The sequence below is a fragment of the Nestor notabilis genome, unplaced genomic scaffold, assembly GCF_000696875.1.
Source record: "Nestor notabilis isolate BGI_N333 unplaced genomic scaffold, ASM69687v1 scaffold5635, whole genome shotgun sequence".
NCBI classification, from domain to species: domain Eukaryota; kingdom Metazoa; phylum Chordata; class Aves; order Psittaciformes; family Psittacidae; genus Nestor; species Nestor notabilis.
The window spans coordinates 9,663-28,870 of record NW_009928698.1 but is presented as its reverse complement, the minus strand read 5'-3'; the positions used below and the strand labels follow the sequence as shown (position 1 = coordinate 28,870).

Here is a 19,208-nt window from a genome sequence, read left to right as displayed (position 1 = left end):
ATTTTTATTTGTAAATATTTATATAGGAAAATATTTCCTACAAAAAATGTTCTAGATGCATTCCTTTTTTCTGAGTACTACAATAGCGAAGTTAATTATGGACATATTGCTGCAGTGGACATAGCAATTCATATGACTTTGGAAATAGTGTCTAAGCTTTCATAATAATTGAGTTCAGTCCTTGTTTTGCAATTGGTTGCATAATGGAGAAAATGAAAAAGAAGCTACCACCCTCAGAATGGTGACATCTTAAAAAAACTCCAACCACAAACCCAACAAAATAAACCCCCAAATAAGCAACCAACAAACCTCCCAGTCATACAGTATCGCCTTAGATTTTAGCTGCCTAAAATCTTTGCGCTAAAAAAACTTTCTCAATTACAGGCAGACTGTAATTTTCTTGAAACATTGTTAGAGCAGATTTTCACAGTAACGGCAAAGGCACAGCCTGCTCACCAAGGCCATCTCCTAAGTTTCCTTTACTTCAGAATGTGGTAGCATGAAAACATGCACTAGAGCTATTCAAAATCTAGACAACATATCTTTATCCAAGTTTTGGATGTTGCTGAATTGTTTTGATGGGATCACTGAAGTATTATATTTCAAATGTTTAGATAATCAGCAACTGAACCCTCAGTCTTAAAATGGGAACTTTCACACTTCCCTGATCTCAGATGGTTTTCTTAACCTCATGTACAGTACTCTGCTTATACCTTACGTATTCCAAATACACATTAATTACTGCTTTCTTTTAAGGAACTCCATCCAGCTCTTCATTGTTTATTCAGAGTTTATATAATCTTTGTGTTTTCACCACTGCTGTGAAAGTGGCTGTTCCAACAGAGATATGTTCTGCTAATGGCATGGTAGTACCAGCATGTACTTCTAATAAAAAAGAAAATGGTATTTCACTAGTTAGTTTTCATTTCAGTTACTGTCATTTTATTCAGCCACAATTTTCTTTTTATTAGGTGCACAATGTCATTAATGATGCAGTAGATCTGTTGGAATTCCGTGACAGAGTTATTAAGGCTTCCTTAAACTATGGGCATTTGGTTGTTTCAACTTCTCTTCAGTGTTACGTGTTTTCGTAAGTAAAATAAATTCATGAAGTTTTCTCCAGGTTTATCTAACAGTTGAAAGGAGTAGCAGAAATGTTATTTAAAGTACAGTAGTTGATTTTTTAATTTTTTATTTTTAAGTAATTGAAATACTCCATGGAACCTAACATCGTCTACAACAAACTGTATTGGAGTGTAGCTGCCCTCACCTCACCCTTGCAGCTTCCTGCTGGTGCTATGGGTGCCTGTTCATTTGGCTACAAAAATTTGGCAGCCTTTCTTTTCACGCAGAGGCAGCACGAATGGTGGCTGGATGTGTCTGTGCCTCTGTCTAGGGACTCCTTTTTTTGGGTATTGTTTCTGGCATGACATTATTTTGGAACAGAATAGGAATGATTCAGTCCTGCATCATGTTTTAAGAACACTATACTCCTAAAAGTGCTTACCTTAGTCACTGACCTAAAAGTCAGTGACATGCCTAATGCTAAACAATAACACAGACTACAATAGGGCATGCAAGAGAGGCTCTATCCTACCTCCAGATCACTGTAAGAGAGTTGAACCACAATTCAGAAGTATTTAAAAAACACATTTGTAAGTATGATTTTACTGTTTACTAAAGACTCCTAGGTCAGCCACTGCTAGTGTGAAGGAGTGCAAACATGAAAGCAGAAGTGTTACTGGATCATTCTGCATAGTAATCAGTGTTACTTGGCTTCTCAAATGCTACTTTCCTTTTGAAAACTTCTCTTTTTAGGCATGTTAGATGATTAAAATGTGTATGTTTTACTTAATAAATTCAACTTTGTATTTTCAATAAAATGTGAAGATGAATGGTTTTAATGAATGATGATTTATTTAATTTTTTCAGTGTAAAGAACTGGAATACACCACTGATCTTTGACCTGAAGGAAGGAACAGTTAGTTTGATTCTTCAAGCAGAAAGGTAGCTAAATTCTTGTAATGCTTACTATAAGATGTGCATGTGCATTTCCTAAAACTTTGCTCTATAAACATAAGCACATACTGAAATATTAGAAATAGAGGAAAAGTATACGGTATTTTTAAGTAGTGTGTAAAGGCTTAGCTGGTATATTTGCCATAGGTCTGTGATGTTGGTAATGAATCTTTCAAACGTTATGTATATTTGTATCCTTACTTACAGAAGAAAGTAGATCTTCTGACTTGCTAACATCTGGGAGTGGGGTTATGTTCTATATTACTTTTATTAGCTGGAATATATTTTATATAAATTATCTTTGGTCTCCAGTTTTTATTAAAAGCATGCCAGGTGTGCCAAATATAAATAAAAATTAATTTTTCTTGCATATTTGTATTTATATTTGCAATAAATTACTATTTTTTCTCAGTTTAAGAAAACTTCAGTCTGTAATTCCTGAAAATCATTTGTCAAAGAGATCTTTAGGTTTGCTTTTGTAGAAAGTCTTTCAAAGCACTAAGAATAAGAGCAGAAATAAAAAAAACCCTTGAGTTTTTATTATAGTATTAATTCTCATGGACGAATATTGTTGGACTACTATTTCAGCAAAGTGCAGCACAATGCCCACTGTGTTTTTGAGTCAAGCACTTATGTCTTAGTCTGCAAAAATATTGCAGTGGGGAACAGGTAAATAAGATCAATTTCTAGATTTGGAATTTTGCACTGCCAATTAAAAGTAAATTGTGAAAACATGTGAAAACATGGCGTATATTCTTCAGTGCAGATGATCCACAGAATTGAAGCTATGGTTTTGGTAAAACCAGTCAGCCTCAACAGATACATGTGCAAACAGTGATTCATTAGAAGTGTCTTCTACTTGCTTTACATTATAATCTAGACATACTGAAGAAAATAATACAGGTAATACTATCTCAAAGCTAGCTGTAAATATTAAATTTGTTTCTTACATATACACACACAAAGAGTGTTGTCTCATGGGGTTATGTTTGGGGAGTATTGTCTGCAGCTGTATGCTTTGTCATCAGGAGTTAGAAGATTTAGATTACATAATATCTGTAACAGTTAAGATCATAGTGATTCCAGATAGTAAGTATTTCTCATGGAAAAAGATGATGTTCACATTAAAACTGAAATCTTCCATAAAGAGCTTTCAGTATATCAGCTTTGAAATGTAAGGCTTAGAAATGATGTAGTTTTATCTCAAAATAATCACAGAATATTAGACAATTGCCTTGAAATTGCTGAAACTGTCATCATGCCCTTCTGTATTACTTAATGATTTACTTTTTTGTTGGGGTTTTATTTGTAGGCATTTTCTTCTTGTAGATGGTGGAGGACTTTACTTATATTCATATGAAGGAAGATTTATTTCCTCTCCAAAATATCCAGGAATGAGAACAGACATTTTAAATGCCCAGACAGTATCTCTGAGTAATGATACTCTAGCAGTAAAAGACAAAGCTGATGAAAAGGGTAAGTTCTCTGTTCTAATAGTTTCACATTGGCTAATAATTATTATGAGGTTTTCAGCATCTTCGCATGTAACTTTACTTAGCACAATTATGCTGAAAAAGAAAGCATGAAGCATAAACAATTTATGTTATACATTAAAGATAATAGTTATAAAAATGAATTTAAATGATGGGTCTTGCTTAACAGTGATTAAAAAACTTAGAGAATGATTGACACATGTCTCTGAACTTCCAGTTGTGTGTAATGCATCAAAGAACAGTGGAATATTTGGAGTAAATACTTAAAACAGTAGGTTTTCACTCTCTGTGATTTTCTGAAGATGCACTTCAGCAACTTTTTCTGCTTGACTCCTGCTCTTAGAAGCTTCCAATACATTAACTGTGATTAATTTAGGTTTCAGATGTTCTTTAGTTTTTTTGGGGGCTGTATTTTTACAGCATGTAAGTTCTATATGCAGCTGATATGCATAGTAGTTAGTAGTCTGCAATGTTCTGTTTCAGTGTTGTGTTCCTGAATATTTTTATGTTCTTAAATTTTGTGTTTTGGCATCTATAATGCTAAAACACAACATGGTCAAATGAGCTTCAGGTAAATTTTGGCATTAATGAGTGGCACAGGAATATCTTTTTGTCAGTCAGCTTTTTTCCTTCTCTCTATGCATTGAGGCAAATGCATAGGTTTGCCAGTGCAACAGTTTAAAGTGTCTGGGGGACACAGACTCTTCCATTGCTGGAAAACCCATGGCACTATGACTTTTGACTCCCAAACTGTGCCGTTTATAGGCTGTACACATATGACAGTGCAGGGCTGCAGTATTTCGCCTGCGATATGGCCATTAAGGGATTACCGGTGGGAACAACTGTGTGCGGGAGGTGCTGTTATTGCAGAGTGTAACAGTGAAAACTTCCTGCCTGTGGTTCCTACTGGCACTAACTCTCTCTATAACTGCTATCCTAGACTTAATGATTAGATTTTAAACATTTAGAATTTTATAATACAGTGTTTTGCAGCAAAGAACCATGATATTTATCTTCTTTTTGCTATAGAAAGAAACATTTCAGTGTGAAGTACAAAGTAAGAACCCTGGCAGGGTCCCTTAGCACTGATTTGCATAGTTGTTTTCTCAGCATTTAACCTGCAAGGTAAACTATTTGGTGAATGAAGAAAACCTTTCTAACAATCCATTAAAATATCCCTTCCCAAGCAACAGAAAAATGAGGTGGGATTTTTCTCACTTTCTTGTTATGAAGCTTTTTTGCTATTCCATGCAACTTTAATTTTTTTTTCTTGTACCTCCTTGTCTTTTGTGTGAGAATACTTTCTTTTATTCTTAATTATTTTTAAAGGCAGTGTTTATTTTTAAAATCACTGTTTAGAAGTAGTAATATAATTGTAATGTGTATTTTATTTTTAAGGAAAATTACTTCAGAAAAATATTATCCTCAAGCACCAAGATATAAAAGCTGTGTAATAACTAGAATGGATTTCAATCAGCAAAAACATATTTCACTGTAAATTACTGAGGAAACAAACACAATAGTTTACCAAAAAAAGGTTAAGTGATAAACTGTATTTTATTTCTGATCTTTTTATACTCTGTGTGTGTCTGTGTTACAGAAGTATATATATGTGTATTACTTAATACACATAATACAGAGACTTTGTTTTATTGTCATACAGATACCTTGAGGCAGTCAGAATAAAAACAATAGAAGTATTTTAAATAAATTAAGGTTATATAAAAAAATAATCCGTAAGTATTAACTGCTGTCTATATGCATGCATATTTAAGATTGTGATGGTAAACTCACTTGCTTGCCCCTTTCTCCTGCCCATTTTCCTGAACAGAATGAAGGGCATCTCTATCTCCCAACCATTCCTACAAGCATCCTGAAAATCATGTCAGCCAGTTTTGTACACAGGCTAATCTTCACCAAACCTATGATTTAAGGAGGCTGGGTTTCTGGCTATGTTTTCCACATGAGCTCTCCAGATGGTCCTGTTGACAGCAGCTTCCATCAAGGCAATGAGTAGGGGTGGGGTTTGGGGTTTTTAGATGCAAGCCCCACTAGTAGTGGTAAAATACCTTATAATATGCCAGCACATGGGCAAAAAGATTCTTGGCAAAGGAAACCCTGGCTTGTCTATGGGTGTTTATTCTTCTTAACTCATCCCAGCAGAAGTGTTTTTTTCCTTTGCCCTATTTTGAGGGCATAATGTACTGCATTATAGAAGTATCTATAATAGCTCAGGTTGATACAGGAAACAGTTTACACGTTGTGGCGTGCAACTTTCTACAAGCTAATTTACTCTCGAAACAGAAAGATGTATGACTTGCTGTGCTTCAGTGTTGTTACTTGGATATTTTTCCTCTTTTATTAAAAAAAAAAAGATTGGTACCTCTGCGCTTACAGCCCTTCAGTCTCTAATGAAGCTGGAAGAGGGAGGTGAGACAGTTCTCAAAAGGGATCTGGTGACCCTACGAGCGGTTATTCCATGATGATAGAATGTGTGTTTAAAGACACGCAGTAGCTGATCTCTTTCTCTGGATGTTCAAAGTGAGAGAATGCCCTTTGTTTATATTTTTAATTTATGCATTTGTAAAAGAGATATATTTTAGGTTCTAAATGATTGTAAAATGATGTGGAGTTTTTCTAGCTTTTTTTTGGGGGGGGAACCAAAACAAAACCAAAACAAAACCCGAGACCAAACTTATTTTCTGAAATACCTTAATAAGCATTGTAGATTAATGAAAAATTATACTTGTCAATTAAGTAGAGTGGTTTTCTTTAAAAACTCTTTTAATCTCACTTCCTACAGCTAGTATAGTAGCAGTAAAATTGGCTTGTATACCTAGAGCAAAATAAATTTCATGCAGGAGCCATGCATAAAAGTGAGAAAAATAACACTTCTCAGGAACAACTAGTTTTCTGTCATATATTTAGCCTGCTGCCAAGACCAGCACATGTGCAAAACCCTTTCTTTTTCTCCTCTGCAAACTCAGCCAATGCTTTCTGAACACCTGCTCTTACAAGTTTGTTGGGTTTTGTTGGTTTGTTGTTTGTTTTTTTAATTCTGCGTACATAACCACTGACCTCAAACCAACATCCTGCATCCTAGTGAAAGACATGCACAGCAGCATTAACATGTTAACATCGCCATCCTTTGGAATGATGGTGTATATTCATCCTATATTGTATACTTACAGGTAATGTGTTGAAACCACAGGTGAGATGTGTTATTGAAAAGCTGAAATGTTTCTGTCACATCAGTGTTTTCCAGAAACTAACATGGAATCATGTACTTTAAGTTACAGCTGATGTTCCTTATAATGATACTGTTTTCTCTAGATTTGAATACTCTACCTACATCTGTCTGTATTTGTGTGTATATTATTCACAGACTATATATAAAGTATGTATGGATGTGTGTGCATCACACATGCGTGTGTATGTATACATATAGACAGAAACAAAGAGAAACTATTTTTAGACAAGTTGCAAATTTGGGTCTTCACTGGATATCCCAGAAATACAGATGATGTTGGTTTTGGGGGTGTTGAGAATATTTTTTTTCTGAGGGTGGTACAGGGAGAGAGTGAAACAGATGCAAAATCAAAATAATAAAATTCAAGTATATCTTGGCGAAGTAGTTACTTTTTGAGGAAGCCAGTTATAAATGTATTAATGACAAGCAGAAACTCTAAACTACCCTGAAGAAAATATGCCTACGGACCACTGTATTAAAAATAGAACAGATTATTAACAAAATACAGAATACTTCTGAAGAAAGTTTTACTCAGTAGTTCAAAGGACAGCTTTCTATATATTTGATTCTAATTCCTTTAAGAAAATATATCAGTCAATGGTATTGCTTCCTAAACTTAAATGCTCAGCAAATTTGTGGGTTAAGATTGAGTAAATCTATCAGATAGCCTTGGTAACCTTGATTTATTCAGAATGCAGAGTAAAGACTTGCATCAGATAGAACTTAGTGTCATTTCTGTAAATAACCATTTGAGCTGTGATTGGAAGTAAAACTTTAGTTTTCTCAATTCTTTCAGTCCATGATATCGTATTTCAATGGCTATCAGTGCTCTGAAAATAATGATTTTTGAGGGTTTTCTCAGATCACTCTGATTGCAAAATGAGACTTTTCCTAAGCTCAGCAGACTATGATGGTTACATTTTCCCCAAATTAAGATTCTTTTTTCACCAGAGTATGAAAGTCACTGGGAGATCTAGCACACACTTGCAGTAAATGATGCTCTGTAAAGGAACAGAACTGCTTGAAAAAAATCTATTAACTGTTGTTTTTAACTAATAAACCATATAATTTTTTTTCTTCAGTTATTTACATATTTGAAGCTTTATCTGGAAAGCCACTGGGTGATGGAAAGCCTCTAACTCATAAGGTAAGATGAAGGATATAATGTGTCTTCTTAATTATACTTTGAAATTAAGAATCAGTAGTGGATTTCCCCAATAATGGGTCTAATGAGCTATTAAAGGTTTACAGTCTGAATAGAAAGGAGCATGTCAGCTCTAGCTGACTCTTATATAGTAACAAAAATCAGATATCTACGCAGTGTTGATGTACAAAGGGACATACGTGCGTGTGTTTCCCATGCACATACGAGTTTGAAACTACAGGTGAATTGTTTTGTTATGCACTAAAACTGATCAATTGACTTTCCTTTGCATGTGCTCCAAAGCAACTTTTATTAGTGCCAACCTGTTGTCAACACTGAAAAAAAGAAAAAGAACATCAGGGATGTCTGTCTTCAGTCTGAGCTTTTACTGGTTTTACTTAAAAAAAGTAATTGCCTTAACTGCATTTTACTTTTCTTCACTCCTGCTGTACAACAAAAGCAAAATTAGTCAGCATTTTTTGGAGAGAGGAAGCATCTTTCAGGCAGCTTTTGCTTTGAGAATGCCACGTGTATTTCTGTAGTTTTGTAGTAAATTCCTAAACTGCTAACTCTGTTGCAGTTTTGGTTTAATCTGCATGAAATTCGATTTATAGAATGCTTCATTCAATATAGAAGACACATAGAGTGTCTTCATGGTCCAGTTTTTCAAGAGTTTTGTGCCTTGGTTTTTAGTAAAGCATTCATTTGTTTGAATATCACATGCTTGATACGAGGTATTTTCTTTTTCTTTTCAGACAGAAATTGTGGAGATAGCTTTAGACCAGAAAGGACTTACAAGTGAAAGAAAAATAGCTTTTATTGATAAGAACAGAGATCTTTACATTACTTCAGTTAAACGGTTTGGAAAAGAACAGAAGATTGTCAAAATAGGTAAGAAAAGTTCAAAGTAACTACATGCTGTCAGGAAAATAGACTTTTATCTAGTACAGGAGACAAAATTTTGATCTTAATAGTGAAACTGGACTTGAAGAAACATTAGAAATAGTCCTGTGGCTTTCATAAGATATTGATAGAAACCACTTTAGTACATTTCATCTAAATTCTGATAATTTTTGTATCAGTTAATGTAAAGTATTGCTTATTACATTCCATAGCAAGCAGCTAAGAGGATATGGGAAAAGGATGTATTCCTCAGAATTATTCAATACAGAATCTTTCAGTCATTTTTCTTGCAAATGCAAAACCCTTTAAGTTCATAATATTTTTAATCAAAAGTTGAAATGCTGTAGACAAATGTGTGATCCGCTAAGTGCAAAGGTGCAGTCCGACCATTGAGTTAATTTTTATTTCCAGTCCTAAAATTAAGTGCAAAAAACATTATTATGAAAAGAATTTTCAGAAAGAGAGAAGTGAATTTGGCTGAAGGTTTGTAAGAGGTTCCCTTACAAACCAGGTGGTGAGAAACAGTCCTTATAAAAGGAACTAAGAACAACCAATAGTTATCCTTTTACTACAGTGGGAGAAGTGTACCTTTGTTTCGAATTTTCTTGTGGAAATGCATATTATTCTGTTATCTTTGAATTAAGGGACGATGGTTCAAACTTTGGCTTGGAATGACACGTCTAATATTCTTTGTGGGATTCAAGATACCCGTTTTACAGTCTGGTACTACCCCAACACAGTCTATGTAGATAAAGATCTTTTGCCAAAAACTCTGTATGAAAATGAGGCAAGGTAATATATCCTTTTTGATCAAAACTGTAGTAGTATGTATTTTAACTTGTTTACTCATTCTTTAAAAAATTTTGTTAATTTTGGCAGTTAAAGTAGAAACCAGGGTTGCAACTTTTAAAATTCTTTTTATATTACTACTTCTTGATTAGGAAATGAGGAAAAACTGTTTTAAAAGGTATATAATAAAGTTTGGAGTTGAAATGATGATGGGCAGTTTAAGAGTAGAATAGCATCTTGATGCAAAAGCAAAATTAGTCATGTCTCGTGAAATATTACTTTAGTAGTTTGCAAAAAAAAATTTGTTTAAAATATCTGTTGGAACTTAAAAGTATGGAGGTACTGGGTCACAGATAATATTATTTCCAGCTCAGCATGTTTACTTTACATGTTTACTTTAGCCTATATGCATTGTGAAATTCTTTATGAAGAATACCTGAATTAATTATCTTCTCCTAAGAGTTATGAGAGCCCAAATATTTTTTTACTGAAAAATGTATTTGAAAATTTTTGCACATGTACCCAGTTTGCATTTGCCTTACAGCCATTGAATGTGGTTAACTCTAATTTTATTTTTAGTAAACATTACAACTACCTGTTGGATTTAACTGGTTGAATAACTGGGTGGTTACATTCTTATATACTCTGAAAATGAAGTATAATCATGTTGTAATTTTGAAACAAAGATTTCTTTAAATTCTTAATGTTATTTTCAAAACAAAGAAGTGAATGTTTATTTACCTTTCTTTCTCTACGCAGTGAATTTAGCAAAAATCCCCAGATTGTGCATTTTATAGGAAATCTAATAACAATTAGAAGAGCAGATGGTTCACTTATTCACCTTAATATTTCACCTTATCCTGCGATTCTTCATGAATATGTTAGTAGTTCTAAATGGGAAGATGCTGTTAGACTGTGTCGCTTTGCAAAGGTAATCCTAATTATTTGGAATGTTCAGATATAATTTCACTGTAATATTTTTGTTTTCAAGTATTACTTCAATAATGATAATTGCATAGCAGATGTCAAATCTCATTTCCATTCTTGTGCTCTGTTGCTGATTATTTGGGAGCTGGTGATGAAAAATCATATATTTTTCATATATTTGTAATATAACATAATCTTGCAATTTTCACTATACATAATAAAAATTCTTATTTTTATGCACAGCAGAGTCCAGATTGATTGAATACAGGTACACAGAGAAGTTAGTAATAAGCTTAAGTTTTCAGGACTAGGCTTTAATATAACTGATTAAAAATTATCTGCATCTCCACAGTTGCCTTGTATTTTTTCTTATTTTTATTTCACTTGGTTTTGTTTTGTTTTCCTTTGCTTGCTTTTGTATGTATTTAGGCAACAGCAACAGATGAGGTGAGTCTGGCAGTCTTTTAAACAGACAAACAAAAAATCCCCTCACAGCCCTGCTTCCTTTCCCCCCTTTACTTCTAGAAAAGAGTTTAACACTTCTATGTGATTATCATGACCTTAAATGTGTATTTCATATATTTTTGTATTTGCATTATTAAATCAATGCAGATACCAATAGCTTGGGTTGTATAATGATTTTTATTTTGAGAGCTACTCAAAATAGGGTTTTATTCCAGTATTGGGCAGTGGGTACTGGGATTTCAAATTTCAGCTACAGCATTATGTTAACTTTTTTGAGTTATCTAAATGCATCATCTTTAAAAATAAAATGTCTGTATCAGGTGGCAATATACAGTTCAAGTATTTCCAATAAGTAACAAGAAAACAGACCATGTTTCTGAGGAAAGAGGGAATAGCAAGACTTGTTAGTGAAAAACTTCTAGAAACTTGGTAAGGCTGAACTTTCAGCACTTTACTACCTAATTTTGTAAATAGTAGGGAAGTGGGAAGAGAAACATGATGAAGATTTTATGAGCATTTGATTCTCTGAACAACGTTAATTGTGCCAAATTACAGGCTACGAGCAGGAAGGTTTATTTTATCCTGAATCATGGTAAAGAGTAGAAACACATGGCCAGAGTAGGAGCACACGCAGAGGTGGTGATAGTGAAACCACAGCCTTAGGCTAAATTACTGTATGTCATTGGCTTCAGTGGGTCTTAAACATTTTGTTTCATACAAAAGTGATTGTGAGATAGGGCATAGGAGTATGTTTTTAGAGCATACTCTATGTAGCTGTTCATTCTGATTTAAATCAATAGTAATCCTATGCTGCCTCTAAAAGCCGATTCACATTGCAAAAAGTATTTATTTTCAAATTTGTTATTGTACATATTTAACAAAAATATTAACCACTTCCTCGAGGGCATGTGGAGTAACAAGTGCAATCAAAGTTATAGTTTTCCTGTCTGAACTAGAGTTTTCAGATGTGGTAGCTTAAACCTTATTAACTAATATGTTTTAGTAGTATATCTTTCTCAGAATGTTGTCAGACTTGAAAAGGGAAGGTATCAAAATGTCAGGATCTTCCCAAATGTTTTTCTGGGTTAGTGGGGTTTACTTGAGGTACACAGGGCAGGGGAAGGCAAAATTCATTAAAATAGATATCAAGGTTGTAATATTATCATTATTACTGATTTTTCCTAATTCTTAATTCTAAACATAAAATGTACTGAAAATAGCAAAGGAGTCAGAACTTCTGAAGCTCTTACAACCTCATCAGGTTAATTGCTCTACAGTTAAGTAATTATTTTCTTTTCTCTTTCATTTATAGCATGTTTATTATAAGTTATTATCAGCATCCATGGTTAGCCAGGTTAAAATAATTTTTCTAACTACAACCAGTGCTTTGAACCAGCATAGTTCCACAAGTAGTGACAGGGAAACCAATGATGAGGTGATAAAGTGATAACTATGCAAGAGTTCGTTACTGGCTGAGATGCTAAAAGCTAAGGATTCATTCAGCCACCGTCAGTCTCAGCTGCTCACAACATCAATGCTTTTATGATGAAGGAGTTCTGACAAATAATTAAGTAGTGACTTTCTAAGAAGAGGCTTAGACCACGATGCTAAAAATGTCACACAAAGAAATGTTGTATTGTTACAAGTTATTGTCAGGACTCATATACTTCCTGTGAGAAGTCAATAATAAATATTTTAAGTTTTAGGAGTTGCATTTCTTTTAAAATTCCAGGATCAAACTCTGTGGACATGTTTAGCTGCTATGGCAGTTGCCAACAAAGAGATGGCTACAGCAGAAATCGCCTATGCATCAATTGGTAAGGTAAGAAAAGAGACTTATTTATTTCCAGTTAAATTGTTGAAAACCTGGTTTTAATAATTATTTTCCCTTATTAAAGTATTGTACCTCTCATTAACAGATTGACAAAGTTCAGTATATCAATTCCATCAAAGATCTTCCATCAAAAGAGTCAAGGATGGCTCATATGCTGCTCTTCAGTGGAAACACCCAAGAAGCTGAAACCCTGCTTCTTCAGACAGGCCTTATTTATCAAGCTATTCAAGTCAACATTAATCTTTACAATTGGGATAGGTAGTATTTCTTCAAACACAGTATGTTTATAAGCAGTCTTACTGAGGTAACTGTAAATTATTCAAGACACTTGCTTTATTGCAGGTACTTAGCTGACTAATTTCTTATCTGTGATTGCCCAGAGCTGTAAAAAGATAAATTAAATCAAATGCTGATAATAACCAATGAAGTAACTTTTCATCATATTTAGAAGATACAAGTATTCTGTGATTGAAGTCCAAAATATGTTTGGAAGCATTTTTAAATAACATTTTGCTTTTTCATTATTGTTAACACAGAAAAGTCTTTAGTGATACCTCAAACTGTATGTGACCCTCAAAGAATTAAGGCTATTTTGAAAAGTCTTGTTGCTAAAAATAGATATGTGGCTATTCAGACTCCCAGCACTGTGTAGGTGGATGAAATGTGTATTAGGCCTGAGAAAACAAAGTAGGAATTTCTCCTTTAAACAAAACCCCACGTTTTCTAACAGAATCTTCTGAGGCCATTTACTACTAATTTCTCTGCTATTATATTCTTATCTTTGTGGGCAAAAAGTTTTTCTTTTCTCCTACATAACTGGTTTTTTTATTATGTTGCCTAATATGTGTCATGTAAAAACTGTGTATATCATAGAATCTTAGAATGAATCACAGAATGGTTAGAGTTGGAAAGGACCTTAAGTTCATCTAGTTCCAACCCCCCTGCCCTAGACAGGGGTGCCTCACACTAAGTATTCCTTACGCCGTTGAGAACAAAACATGGCGGGGGGAGTGATCAGTTATACTAATCCAATAACTAGTCTTTACTGCTTATAGAATATTCATAAATGCTGTGTAGCATACACCATAGATGTGTACTGTGACACTTCAGAAGCGATTCCTGACTGTAATGAAGTTATTAAAAATTACAACTTTTGCCCCTTTATATTGAGAGTGCTGAACTCTAACCATTCTGGTTTATTTTCTTGAACTAAAGAGACTCCTATTGTCAAACTCTTAATGATATGATGAGGTTGTCAACAGAAATAGTTGCTAGCCATTTTTCATAGTATGCATCTTAAAGTAGACGGTCTCCTTCACTGGCTACTTTTAATCTCCTGTGACTGATAGTTAGGTAAAACTGCTTGACACTATAGATTAGGAATCTTTGCCTGCAGCCCAAACACTTTTCAGCATATTGTTTTGCAAAACCATGGTGATTATAGTTGTGCCAGAGCATTTATATAGCCTGACAAGCCCATTTCTCTTTTATTCCAGGGCCCTAGAACTAGCAGTAAAGCACAAGACACATGTCGACACAGTGCTGGCTTATCGACAAAAGTTCCTAGAGGACTTTGGTAGAAAAGAAACAAACAAAAGATTTTTGCAATATGCGGAAGGTGTAAGTATTCCTCAGAATTATTCTTGCAGCTTTAGGTCAGCCTGTTCTTTGTAGCTAGTTTGGGACAGTAGGGGAAATTGCTCAGACTTTTTTTTTTTATCTTGGTTCAAATGTGGGCACAAATCTTAAGATTTTACATCTGACTACAAGTCCATCGCTTGATATGAGGCTATTTGGCTAGTATTAGTTGTGCATGTATTTTACTTGAAGGCACAAATATGGAATGTATATAGTTAGTATCAGGCAAGAATTATACAAACGAAGGCACAGTTGTTTCCTGTGAACAGGGAAGTAGACAGGGAGGTTGAATGTGTACCTCTAAAACGTCTTCAAAATTTTAACGTAATTTTATGTATAGCAGCAAAAACAAACTTTGAAGGTATCCATATATATATTAAGAGTGAGCTATGAATTGTTCTGCCAAGTATGAAAAGTAGCTAACTATACAGTTTCATCCAATCTCTGGAAACCATCTCCATCATCAGTAGGTCATTTTCATTTATTAGCATTTCACAGATCTTAAAGACTGAGGACAGATCTTAATAGTTCATAAGACAGAAGTAGCTTAGATTCCACTAGAGTACTTCTGCACATTTCCTTTATGAGAGTCATCTGCATGTGTACCTTAGACAGTAATTCCATTGGGCAGGCCTTACATCCTTCCTGCTCTTCCCCTTGCTCTGTTGCTAAGTGTTCTTAGGGTGAAGCTAATGAAGAGAGATGTGTACTTTGACAGTGTCAGATCTTTTCATCCAGCTGATGAATGAGGAAATACATCCGAGCTGTTAGCTGAGATTGTTGAATTGGACAATGCCTATTACACTTTCAATAAAGCTTAATTTTTAATGTAAATCATTTCCTAAACAAGAATAAAAGTCTGCACAATATCTAGCTCTGCAGTGAACCATTCTTCTAGAAAATACAGGAAAATAACAGTACAAATTGCAAGAACTCTTACCATGCAGGAGTTTTGACTGCTATGCCAGAAGTATGTCTTCTACGTACTTCAAATCCAGTATTGACCAAAAATCATGTTAATCCACTGACGCTTCTGAAAGAGACTTTTTAGATCATACTGCCTTATCTTGAAATCATCAAGAAAGCCGTAGTTTCTGGAAGGTTTCCTAAGCAATAACACCTTGTCAGTGACAAAGCGTGAGCAGTGGAGCTTGTTTCATCTCACACTCAGTCTTGAAACTTGGTATCAAACTGCAGAAGGTTCCTGGATCCAAGTTCTTGGAGGTCTTGTTGTCTGGATCTGAAACCAGGTGGTGACCTGCTTAATGAAGTGGATTTTAAAGCTCTTGGTGGTAACTAAATTCTTAATGCAGCCTGTCAGACTCATATACCAAAAGTAGAAGGAAATGTTAAGGACATTGAAGAGAAAAGCAAGACTTGGTGCTGCATTTCCTTCTCAGGGAAAAAAGGTCTCAATTTTCCTTGCACCACCTAAAGCTCCTTGAGGCTTAAGTAAGGGGTTTTTACCTCATTTCTGTACTGCAGCTGAAAGCACTGACCTGCAGTCAGATACAGAATCTAAACAATGTGCTTCATTGTTATATCTCACATCTTTGTATATGAAGTTTTATGAGTAATTTGTATACTGAGAATCCATATCTTGGCAGTTGCTAGACATCACTGGTAGGGGTTGTTGGCTTCACTGGCAAGTAGCTCTCGGGGCTAGATGGCAGAATTAGCCTTATATGTGGTATGTTCAGCATCTGTGACATCTGTTAAAGCAAACGCATACATTTTTAGCGTGCCATAAAGATTTCAGTCACCAGATCCAAAGCACCTGGACCCAGTAAATGCATCCTGAATTGACCTTTTCACGTGAGAATGTGGGGATTGCACTTACATCTTTCCTCATAGAGAATCTTCCCTGTTATTTCATGACTTAGTTAACAGTGTAACAACTACTCTGAAAATTCCCTGTGCAGCAGTGAGATTCTTTTCTCGTCCTATCTTTGACAGTCTTAAGTCTCCAGCAATGAAACTGAACTTTGCAATTACATTTTTGCCTAGTTTTTGGACATGTTTTCATAGTCATCAAATGCACTATGATCCATTCTTGTCAAGCATTTTTGGAAAGAAAGATAACTGTTGTACCCCACCGTACCAGAGATACTGTACTGTATCTATTGTCTGAAGTTTCACTGAAATATAATACAGTCAGAAGATGGCAATTTGCTGCAGCTGGAGAAATGCCAAGGTACAGCAAAAGCATTTATTGATGTAGAAGACAAATTTAAAGCAGAAATCTGATTTCTGTTATATCAGATAACTAGTGTAATATGCTATCAGTTTACTTGGTGGACTTCACGTGCAGTCAAAAGACACCGCTGCATGTATTATTGATAAAAGGCTATATCCTCAGTAATAGGACACAGATGTCATTATATTTAAATTAGCTGCAAGTTGATCCAAGTTATTTTTGCATTTTAATGGAGGGGCTTTTTTCCAGACACAATGAGATGTATTAGTATTTGTTCAAGTATGTCAAGCTTGTTTTATTTTAAAGGTGTTAAATTCAGTTTGTTAGAACTTAGCTGTGCCTTCATACATTAACATCCATTAGTATAAGTTGTCACTTACATGTGAAGAACTATATGATTCATACAGTTACTTTGTCATTGTAGCTTAAAATTGTCCAGTCAATATATGTTTGACCTCTCTATGTATGTTAATTGACCTCTGCATACTTGCTTTTCTGTTCTTACAGCTGGAAGTTGATTGGAATAAAATCAAAGCCAAAATAGAGATGGAAATTGCTAAAGAAAGAGAACGAGCAGCAGCCAGTCCCGCGGTGAGAGCTAGTGTAACTGTACAGCAATAACTGTCCTTTTGGTCACCTTCATAAGTGCTTCTTGAATATTTTGTACTGGCATATTTTCATAAACATTAAAAAGCCACAACAAACATTTTGTGGGGAACAGGAGTGAGAATCAGTGCAGGTCTTGTTAATTGTTGGAAGGCAGGCAGAATTATTTACTTACTACAGTCTCATTTTGAGCTGGTTTTATGTTCTGATGCCCTAGCCCTAGTGAGTAGCTACACTGTAGTCCACAATACGTGTATGAGAAAAAAGGGAAATTGACTGTCTTTCTGTTAGTGACTTTTGAATTTAATTGTCATTATAATTATTTAACCTTGGTTGCCTCTAATTCAAATACCTATTTTCCCTTCTAAGCACATAGTTTGGTAGTTTGGTTATTTCTGCAACCTCAGGGACCTCTGAAAAGACTTGTTTAAATTGCCCCAAAATAAAATCAGCAAGCTGTAAGTGTTGAAAATTAAAAGAGCTTGCACCTATAAAGTACAAAAAAATATTTCACTCACAGTTGGGGTAATACATATTTCTGCTAGTATGTACAAGCAAGTTCTTTAATAGAGGATTTTTGATTACTTCAGCAACTAAAGCTTGTCACTAGTAAACTACCAATAAATGGTATTTTCTGAGATAAATTGTTTAAAATACTATGGAATGTGCTTTGAATGTTGTCTGAAGTAACAAACAGCATTGTTGATTTGTTGATTGGTTTTGTAATGTCCAACACATATAATCGGCAGTGTTATTGGGAGCTTCCTCAAGGTTCACGTGTTATACGGATTTCAAATAAGGAAGAGCTTTCCATGTACTTTTTCTACCCAAAGCGCTTGGTTTGAAAAAACAGGTTTTACATTTGTGTTATTTCAACAAGATATATTTTTGATTTACATATGAAGGTGGCTGCATATCTTACATGTTCTTTGCAGAAGCCCTTTGCCTAACTATTCTATGATTTTATGATTGCAAATATGTGAGCAGGTTTTTCATAACTGACATTGTATCTTTTCAAATGTTGCCATCAAAATGTTAAATATCTGTATATCTGTCAATATTTTTCTGGTTTCTGAATTGTTATATGACACTTTTTCATAGTTCATAAAATTCTTAATAAAAACAAAGTTTTTTTAAAAAATGTATCTAATACATGATGCATTAGGTGTTCTCCATCGATTTATCTGACTGCTAAATAAAACAATATTTTTGATGTAGCTCATCTGAAGCTCCTCAGTATTCTGGTGTACTGACACATGGCAAAGCGAACACCTTCACCTGCCATTGACTTGCAGAAAGCATTTACTAGTTCCAGAATTGAGCTCAAAATATCACTAATGGTAAGTGTTTAATGTTAAATTTATGAAGCCTGGCTCAGCTGCAACATAATGCAACATAAGCAATTTTTGAAGACCAGTCTTGTGGTGGTATTAAGTTCAGGGTTTCAGCTCAATCTTGTTCTTTTACTCTTGGACCAGTTGGAAGTACAGCAGAGGCAGAATATTCACTCAGCTTCTTAAAAATGCCTGGTGCAACAACTAACCATTGCATAGACTGAGATAAAACAGAGGAATGGAGGCCACACTAGCCACACTGACTGCTCTTCAGGTTAACGTCAGTGCCATTCACAGAAAGTGATACAGTAGGCTCTCCGTATCTCAGTGATAATGAGAAGTGCTGTATTTTTAGGTTGTGGGAAAGGTTGTTTAGTTCCTAGGTGTCGTGGTTTAAGCCCAGCCGGCAACTTGGAACCATGCAGCCGCTCACTCACTCACCCCACTCTTCCTTCCTCCCCCGCTCCCGGAGGGATGGGGAGGAGAATCAGAGGAATGTAACTCCCACGAGTTGAGATAACAGCACTCCAGTAACTAAGGTATAATACAAACCACTACAGCTCCCAATAATAATGATAAGAGAAATAACAAGGGGAGAGGACACAACCG

The 19,208-nt window shown here is 34.8% G+C and overlaps 1 protein-coding gene across 1 annotated transcript in view; it reads left to right on the top strand.

Annotated features, from left to right (window-relative positions):
- The window catches only part of IFT80 (intraflagellar transport 80), a gene marked incomplete at its 5' end in the record, with an annotated part of 19,028 nt that extends 1,618 nt beyond the window's left edge, over positions 1-17,410 (top strand). The window contains 11 exons of the mRNA XM_010014627.1: positions 972-1,090; positions 1,933-2,007; positions 3,332-3,495; positions 7,845-7,909; positions 8,662-8,797; positions 9,454-9,601; positions 10,358-10,529; positions 12,723-12,812; positions 12,910-13,082; positions 14,321-14,444; positions 17,167-17,410. Coding sequence (XP_010012929.1) covers positions 972-1,090; positions 1,933-2,007; positions 3,332-3,495; positions 7,845-7,909; positions 8,662-8,797; positions 9,454-9,601; positions 10,358-10,529; positions 12,723-12,812; positions 12,910-13,082; positions 14,321-14,444; positions 17,167-17,280 — 1,380 coding nt within the window. The remainder of the gene's footprint in view (positions 1-971; positions 1,091-1,932; positions 2,008-3,331; positions 3,496-7,844; positions 7,910-8,661; positions 8,798-9,453; positions 9,602-10,357; positions 10,530-12,722; positions 12,813-12,909; positions 13,083-14,320; positions 14,445-17,166) is intronic.
- Between the last annotated feature and the right edge of the window lie 1,798 nt (positions 17,411-19,208).